Raw genomic sequence first — 9497 nt, 5'->3', positions numbered from 1 at the left:
TGTGGAACTCTAAGCACGCTGCGCTCCTTTCGACGTAAGAGTGCTTTCTCAAACAAGCCTATTGTCATTACAATCGATTATCATTTACACTAGGCTATGTCTATTTGTCTTTACCTCACTCTCATTTTTTCACTATTCTCTTTATTCTGTATATAAATGGGAGATTAATACAATTTAGGGATATTAATAATTTCTCAAATAAAAATTTGCCCTACTTGTCATGTAAATGAGTAAGTCATTTTAATAATTTTAAACGCACAACGCGAACTATTCGTTGACTGTGTTTGCAAGGTTTACCAATTTAACCTACTATATTGCTCAATATATCATTACTTCACTCAAGGCAGCGCATAGACTACAGGGCGGCGCCTGTCTATAAATTCTCAGACGCAATATTTTTCTCAGCTCAGCACGATTCAACTCTTCTCAATCGCCAACTCCACACTCGTGAACGGTAAGAATTCAGCATATAATATGTATACACTTGTTCTTGTCCGACTGGTGGTAAAAAAAAATGTCTACGAATGTAAAAAGTCGCTTCAGGCTAAATAGTTTTGTTAATCCTATCTGATCTCTTCATCCAACTCAGGAACTAGTCAGCGGACTTGAAATACTTTAATTCATTCTTGGTCTTGTGCATTTGGCTTTGAAGTGCAGTTTTCTATGGGGTAGTTGTCAAACTTTTCATCTGTAAATATAAAAGTCAACATAAGTCACTTTTTACAGTCCAGCCTTACAGTAGTACCTTTTTAGGTGTTCTGCATTGATGAAGGATTTTAAAACTTTTATAGTTTCATAACTAAAATAATCACATTTGTCATAAGGACAAAAGAACATGTCCAACACATAGATATAGAACCTAGAATGTTTGCTAAACAATTAGTGCATTATAATGTTTTTGGTCTAAAATAATCTGCGTTTGTAATATTATTTAACAATAAATAAATTGACTGAAATACGGGTGTGGCTCACTTTGAATGACTGGGTTAAGAGCTGACTGTGGACATGTACACACACGTATTTCCTCCCTGTTGGTGCAACCTCTCTTTCTCGAGTCTGGTTTGTCTTTCCTTTTACCCTACTTTCCTCAGTTTTGGACTACATTTTTTCCAAGTTCAGTCATTTCCTCTCTTCTCTCATACCACACCCTTTTTCATTGGCTCTCTTTTACATTTCCCTTCTCTATCTAATTCAACCAGGTAAAGTTAGGTCAAATGATCTGTGTGCTCTTTGTATCTGACTTGTGTGAATGTATTTTGTGTTCTGTATTTGAGAGAAAAGAACTTAGTAGTGAATCTGTGATCAACTTTTGTTGGTGATTTTATGGATTACTCATGTGAGCATTACTCATTGGAATGGGCAGGGCACATGGTGCTGATTTTCTTCAACATGGCCCATTCACTCACTCACACACACACACACACACACACACACACACACACACACACACACACACACACACACACACACACACACACACACACACACACACACACACATTCCCTAATGAAATATAGTTCCTTTAGCCAACATCTTGTAAACTACAGTATTTGTAAAAAAACATTATGCCAGACTACAAGATACATGTTAGTCACATGAATGCTTTGCTACCCTGTCATTCAAATGTAATTTCTCTCTCTCTCTCTCTCTCTCTCTCTCTCTCTCTCTCTCTCAGTGCAACCTAACTTAGACCTGCAACCATGCCATCAGACCTGGAACGAGCAATGGAGTCCATGATCACTGTGTTCCACAAGTATGCTGCTAAGGAGGGCAGTGGCAACACTCTGAGCCGCCGTGAGCTAAGGGACCTGATGGAGAACGAGCTCTCTGGCTTCCTCAAGGTGGCCATCTCTACTACTACTACTCTCTACTATGTCTGTGTATCATATGGCACCATAGGGCTCTGGTCAAAAGTTGTGCACTATTTCGGCAATAGGATGCCATTTGGGACGTACAGTATATTATCTCTATTACTATTTTGCTGTAGAAGCACTCCCTGTTAATTTGATACAGAAAACATGCACATTTATGATTAGGGTCTGGAGTTTTTCCTGATCATGTGACTAGACCAGGAAAAACTCAGGGGACCAGGTCATAAGGCCCAGAGTTATCCTTGGTCAGGTGGTCCGCAAAAAAAATGTGTTCCTACTTGTCATGTATCTGCCCAATAAAGAGTAGCGACGTCAACGGTTGTCCCCTAGTCCCCTAGTTGTCCCCAACGGTTGTCCCCTAGTGTTTGAAGTTACAGTATTTACATTTAGTATTATTAAAACATCCCTGTCTTCCTTTCAGTCTCAGAAGGACCCAGCCACAGTAGACAAGATCATGAAGGATCTGGACTCTAATGGTGATGGAGAGGTGGACTTTGAGGAGTTTGTTTCTCTAGTTGTGGGCCTGTCCATCGCCTGTGAACAGTGCTACCAGATGCACAAGAAGAAGATGGGGAAGTGAGGGATGAAAAGAGGAGAGGAGGAAGGGGCATGGAGAAAAGAAGGGTTCTAATTTTCACTTTTGTAATGATCACACTGTCCATTAAACACAAAGACCAAGGAGTTGTTGTCATTATTTTGTGTGTGTGCATGCATGCATTAGAGAAAGTAGTTATAGATGCAGGTTGTACATGTGTTATACTGTAGCTAGTCTATTGGAATTCAATTAGAGTACAAAATACTGTAGATGTGTGTTTCTTTGTCTACAAAAAAATGCATAATAGTCTTGGGGGAGGTTTCTTGGACACAGATTAGGCCACAAGAGATTGGTGGCACCTTAATTGGGGAGTACGGGCTCGTGGTAATGACTGGAGCGAAATGAATGGAATGGTAACAAATATATCAAACATCGTTTCCAGGTGTTTGATGCCATTCAATTTGCTCCATTCCGGCCATTATTATGAACCGTTCTCCTGGAGTAAAAAGCAATTTCCATGGATAATCGCTGTTGAGCTTGTTTTTGTTGTTGTCCAGAACTAGGATTAATGTGTGTCTGAGAGACTGCCATATAAAGACACCATATACCATGTCCTTTCACAGATTTACCTGTGATTTCAGTCTTGTACAGATTAGATTTTAGTCATTTAGCGGATACTCTTATCCAGAGCGACTTACAGTAGTGAGTCCATACATTATCGTACTTAGCCACTCCTCAGTAAAAGGCACATGACTTGGAGTTTGCCAAAAGGCACCTAAAGAACTCTCAGACCATGAGAAACAAGATTCTCTGGTCTGATGAAACCAAGATTGAACTCTTGAATGCTATAAGCGTCACGTCTGGAAGAAACCTGGCACCATCCCTACAGTGGAACATGGTGGTGGCAGCATCATGCTGTGGGAATGTTTTTCAGAGCATGGGACCGGGAGACTAGTCAGGATCGAGGGAAAGCGGAGCAAGTACAGAGAGATCCTTGATGAAAACCTGCTCAGGACTGAGGCGAAGGTTCACCTTCCAAAAAGCTGACCTAAACACACAGCCAAGACAACGCAGGAGTGGTTTAGGGACAAGTCTCTGAATGTCCTTGAGTGGCTCGGACTTGAACCAGATCGAATATCTCTGGAGAGACCTGAAAATAGCTGTCCATCCAACCTGACAGAGTTTGAGAGGATCTGCAGAGAAGAAAGGGAGAAATTCCCCAAATACAGGTGTGCCAAGCTTGTAGCGTCATACCCAAGAAGACTCGCGGCTGTAATCACTGCCAAATGTGCTTCAACAAAGTACTGTGTAAAGGTTCTGAATACTTATGTAAATGTAATTGCTTTTAGAATTAAGTCTGTAACGTAACAAAATGTGGAGAAAGTCAAGGGGTCTGAATACTCTCCGAATGCACTGTATGTAACAGAGGCCAACAAAATAACTGTAGGGTGGTTTAATTATAGGACGCATAGTGGGCTATATTTTCATACAATTATTTTCCCACAAGGCCTTTCTCATCGTGTGTCATGGTCTGGTGCAAGTTGAGTAACAAAAGCTGTTATTTCCTCTCTCATTCTCTCTCTTGGCAGGACCTACCCTCTCTTGTTCTCTGAGTATACTTAAGCAGGGCCTACTTTGCTGCCAACCAATGTTATTGGTTACAAGGCAAACAGGGGTGTTGCTAGGTAACTGTGGGTTGAGGGGGAGGTTGCATAAACAGTATAAACACTATATCCACATGAGTTACACGCCCATGTGACACACAAAAGGGTTTTAGAATGGGGACTTCTCTCAGGATAATTTCATAACATCCTTTCTACTCACTTTGTGCTATGTGCATTTTACATAATATTGTAATGCTGTATAATGTACTGTGTTAAATGAGACAACAAAACTACAGTAATTTACATATTCTCAATTTAAGTGAGACAACACTAGATACGTTCCTACTTGCCAGGGTACAAAACTGGTTAAAAATACATAATTTCTTACAGTTTTGCAATTGAAACAAAATATTTTCAACCAGTTTTCCTCAATGGTTTTCCTTATTGGTTTGAGAGTCTACATGTAAACACATTTTCGGCAAGAAAAAAAATCTGATAATTTCGATTTCAACTCTTTAGATACAATTTCCATTTTGGATAGTTCAATAAAACTAACTTATGTAGTTCCATTTACAATGCCTGTCTCAAAGTACAGTACCAGTCAAAGTTTAGACACGCCTGCTCATTCAACGTTTTTTATTTATTTTCTACATTGTAGAATAATAGTGAAGACAATAAAACTATGCAATAACACATATGGAATCACATAGTATCTAAAAAAATGTTAAACAAATCTCAATATATTTTATATTTGAGATTCTTCAAAGTAGCCACCCTTCGCCTTGATGACATCTTTGCACACTCGTGGCATTTTCTCAACCAGCTTCACGAGATAGTCACCTGGAATGCATTTCAATTAACAAGGTGTGCCTTGTTAAAAGTACATTTGTGGAATTTCTTCCCTTAATGCATTTGAGCCAAGCAGTCGTGTTGTGACAAGGTAGGGGTGGCATATAGAAGACCAAGTCCATATTATGGCAAGAACAGCTCAAATAAACAAAGAGAAATTACAGTCCATCATTACTTTAAGACATGAAGGTCAGTCAGTATGGAACATTTCAAGAACTTTGAAAGTTTCTTCAAGTGCAGTAGTAAAAACCATCAAGCGCTATGATGAAACTGGCTCTCATGAGGACCGCCACAGGAAAGGAAGACCCAGAGTTACCTCTGCTGCGGAGGATAAGTTCATTAGAGCTACCAGCCTCAGAAATTGCAGCCCAAATAAATGCTTCACAGAATTCAAGTAACAGACACATCTCAACATCAACTGTTCAGAGGAAACCGTGTGAATCAGGCCTTCATGGTCAAATTGCTGCAAAGAAACCACTACTAAAGGACACCAATAAGAAGAAGGGACTTACGTGGGCCAAGAAACACGAGCAATGAACATTAGACCGGTGGAATTTTTGGTTCCAACCGCCATGTCTTTGTGAGACGCAGAATACGTGAACGGATGATCTCCACATGTCAAGGCACACTTGACCAGCATGTCTACCACAGCATTCTGCAGCAATACGCCATCCCATCTGGTTTGGGCTTAGTGGAACTATCATTTGTTTTTCAACAGGACAATGACTCAACACACCTCCAGCCTGTGTATGGGCTAGTCCAAATGTGAGATTTTTGGTTCCAACCGCCGTGTCTTTGTGAGACGCACAGTAGGTGAACGGATGATCTCTGCATGTGTGGTTCCCACAGTGAAGCATGAAGGAGGAGATGTGGGGGTGCTTTGCTGGTGATGCTGTCAGTGCTGTCAGTGATTTAGCATGGCTATCACAGCATTCTGCAGCGATACACCATCCCATCTGGTTTGCGCTTAGTGGGACTATAATTTTTTTTCAACAGTACAATGACCCAACACACCTCCAGGCTATGTAAGGGCTATTTGACCAAGAAGGAGAGTGATGGAGTGCTGCATTAGGTGACCTGGCCTCCACAATCACCCAACCTCAACCCAATGGAAATGATTTGGGATGAGTTGGACCGCAGAGTGAAGGAAAAGCAGCCAATAAGTGCTCAACATATGTGGAAATTGTTGGAAAAACGTTCAAAGACTGTTGGAAAAACGTTCCAGGCGAAGCTGGTTGAGAGAATGCCAAGAGTGTGCAAAGCTGTCAAGGCAAAGGGTGGCTACTTGAAAAATCTTAAATATACAATATATTTGTTTAACACTTTTGGGTTACTACATTATTCCATGTGTTGTTTCATGGTTTTGATGTCTTTGCTATTATTTTACAATGTAGAAAATAGTAAAATAAAGAAAAACCCATGAATGAGCAGGTGTGTCCAAACTTTTGACTGGTACTGTATGTCTAATTGATTAAAAACAAGTACAAGATTTGGCACTGACCAAAGTTCTTATCTTCTCTATTCTGGAATAATGGTGATCAGGCCACAGTTCCATATTTGACCACTAGATGTCAGGAGAGTATGGCAATCCTACTGTTAAACTCGGAGCTATTGCATTGTTGTATGGAAGAAAACAAATTTAAAAAGGGAGGGACTACAAGAATGAGTGCAACGAGAAACTAGTTTTCATATTCTGTTGCAGAAGGATTTGCTGAGATGTGCCTTAATAAATACGACCCAGGTAATTTGTTACTGTCAACCCTCACATACACAAACAACCACATAACACTGCTGCTTACATTAACCTCTACTGTGTGCTCATCCTTTTGTATTGTCTGTCCTTCAAAGACAACAACGTTTAGATTGAGAGAAGGTGTTGGGGAGGGGGCAGCAGAGGGAAAGAAAGGCAGAGAGGAGTTCCACAGGGGAGGTCAGTCAAGTCAAATGAAAAATGTAATTGTATTTGTCACATGGTCCAAACACAACAGGTGTACACTTTACCGGGAAATGCTTACTTTACGAGCCCTTTCCCAACAATGCAGAGTTAAAAAGTAGAAAATAGTAACACAATAAACAATAATGAGGCTATATACAAAGGATGTCGCAATATGTACTCCTATGCTATATCTCATCATGGTTGCACAAACATATTTGAAGATGAAGACGTTTGTGTTCTCATGTGATAAGTCGGTCACATGTGTGTGGATGTGCGACTGCTGTTTATTTATCTATTGCTCCTATTTATGAGCACTGGGTAATAAAGGCCTGGGTTGTGTGCGTGCGTGCCTGTGTGTCAGTGGGACTCTTGTTGTTTCCTACAGAATCTTACACAATTGAAACATCAGTCCCTTGGGACCCTGGGACTGAATACGGCAACTGGATCCTGGACTTTCTGACGGGCCGACCCTAGGTGGTGAGGGTTAGTAACAACACGTCTGCCACGCTGAACCTCAAAACGGGGGCCCATCAGTGGTGTGTGCTTAGTCCCCTCCTGCAGTCCCTGTTCACCCACAACTGTGTGGCCACGCACGACTCCAACACCAGCGTCAAGTTTGCTGATGACACGCCGGTGGAAGGCGTGATCACTGACGACAATGGGGCAGCCTACAGGGAGGAGGTCAGAGACCTGACAGAGACCTCTCCATCAACGTCAGCAAGACAAAGGAGGTGATCGTGGATGACATCAACAGGGCTGTGGTGGAGTGTGTCGAGATCTTCAAGTTCCTTGGTGTCCATGTCACCAAGAACTTAACATGGTCTTCTCACCCCAGCACAGTTGTGAAGAAGGCGTGACAGAGATTTGGCATGGCCCCTCAGATCCTCAAAAAGTAATAGCGCATTGAGAGTATCTTGGCTGGCTGCATTACTGCTTGGTATGGCAACTTCACCACCCTCGATCACTCTGCAGAGTGAACAGTCTATGGCTCTGCAGAGATTGGTGCGGACAGCCAGTGCATCACTGGGGCCAAGCTCCCAGCCATCCAGGACCTCTATAACAGGTGGTGTCAGAGGAAGGCACCAAAAATTGTCAAAGGACCCAGCCACCCGAGCCATAGACTGTTCACTCTTTATTTAACTAGGCAATTCAGTTAAGAACAAATTCTTACTTACAATGACGGTGTAGGAACAGTGGGTTAACTGCCTTGTTCGGGGGCAGAACGACAGATGTTTACCTTGTCAGCTCAGGGATTCGATCCACCAACATTTCGGTTACTGGCCCAACGCTCTCCATGCCGCCCCCATCTTATAATCTTATAGTTACCAAAGATACTTGAACGTTAGACCATTAAATTGGATCCTATTGTATCGGAGGCTCATGCTATCTTGAAGACATGTTGAATTAAGGACGAATTCCAAGGAGGAATATATACAATGTATACATGTACAGACAAATGCAGAAATCCAAGATAGTACACATAATGCATCCTTGATTAAACCACTGACCATACACACGCACACATCCATGCACACAAACACATTTATGCACACACGCACACACATGATGACCACTGAGACTGCATTGGTTGCAATAATGGTAGAGATGGGCCTGACGCTCAGATGTTCATAATTATGTTCAGTCAGGCGTCTATCTGACTCATTTGCTCAGGGTCATGTCAGTGAGTCACAATCCCAACCTCAGAAATGTGGAATTAAATCGCTGTGGAGGAAGAGTGGACCCACTCACTACCAGTGAGTCAGGAGGAGCTCCATTTGCAGAACTTAACTGGAACTAGTACACACACACACACACATTCAGCTTCCTCACTGAGTCACACACGAGTGATTTGAAGGAGAACCACACAGTAATCTAGATGCACATTTTTAGGAATAAAAGCACGCAGGGAGTTGTGGGAGTGGTACATAAAGCATGCACTCACTGTCTTTCTCTATCTCCAACTCAAGCGTTACATTAAAAGAGCCAAGGCCTGACAAATTACTCTGACTCAAAACAATAAACTGTTGGAATCTTTCAACTGTGTGTGGGTCAGAATTTCTATTATTCTTCTTACAAGCTTTAGAAAAGCGTCACAAGATGAAGTTGATTATCATTTCTCAAAGCAACAAAGGAAGAGCACGGGACAGAGACTCTGCCTAGGCCTGTTTTGTGTGTGTGTGTGTGTGTGTGTGTGTGTGTGTGTGTGTGTGTGTGTGTGTGTGTGTGTGTGTGTGTGTGTGTGTGTGTGTGTGTGTGTGTGTGTGTGTGTGTGTGTGTGTGTGTGTGTGTGTGTGATGTAATTGCATATACAGTATTTTAGTGCAAGTAAAACCAGATATTAATGTATTAATGTGAAGAAGAGCTACAATACAGAAATGATATAAGATGTGTTGGTGATTAAAAGTGTTTTCTTCTCAGTAAATACAGTAGTATTATGGTATAGTAACTCAATTACATTATTTATACATATTGTAAACGATTTATCCTCCAGTGAATACAGCCCATGCCTCCTAGTTGAAAGATGTTTGGTCAAGTTGTGAAGCAATTCCTATAAATGCAACTAAGAATCTAACTGGTGACTGAAGTTAATTGTGACCAAGGAAACCGCAGGCTTTTGGGACATGTTGTAATTATATAAATGATACTGCATGACTCACTCAGACAAGCAGGGCTGTGAAGCTATGTTCATTTCCCTCTGTTAA

At 41.5% G+C, this 9497-nt stretch overlaps 1 protein-coding gene across 1 annotated transcript; it reads left to right on the top strand.

The window, feature by feature from the left end:
* Positions 1-297: 297 nt before the first annotated feature.
* On the top strand, positions 298-2552 carry LOC112229996 (protein S100-A1). Its single transcript, XM_024396189.2, has 3 exons — positions 298-454; positions 1676-1841; positions 2293-2552. The coding sequence occupies exons 2-3, from the start codon at positions 1701-1703 to the stop codon at positions 2449-2451; spliced, it is 300 nt and encodes a 99-aa protein (XP_024251957.1). The 5' UTR covers positions 298-454; positions 1676-1700; the 3' UTR covers positions 2452-2552.
* The last annotated feature ends 6945 nt before the right edge of the window (positions 2553-9497 follow it).

Source organism: Oncorhynchus tshawytscha, linkage group LG31 (genome assembly GCF_018296145.1).
Source record: "Oncorhynchus tshawytscha isolate Ot180627B linkage group LG31, Otsh_v2.0, whole genome shotgun sequence".
NCBI lineage: Eukaryota > Metazoa > Chordata > Actinopteri > Salmoniformes > Salmonidae > Oncorhynchus > Oncorhynchus tshawytscha.
Note: the sequence above shows the minus strand (reverse complement) of the source record. Positions and strands in the feature narration are given on the sequence as shown.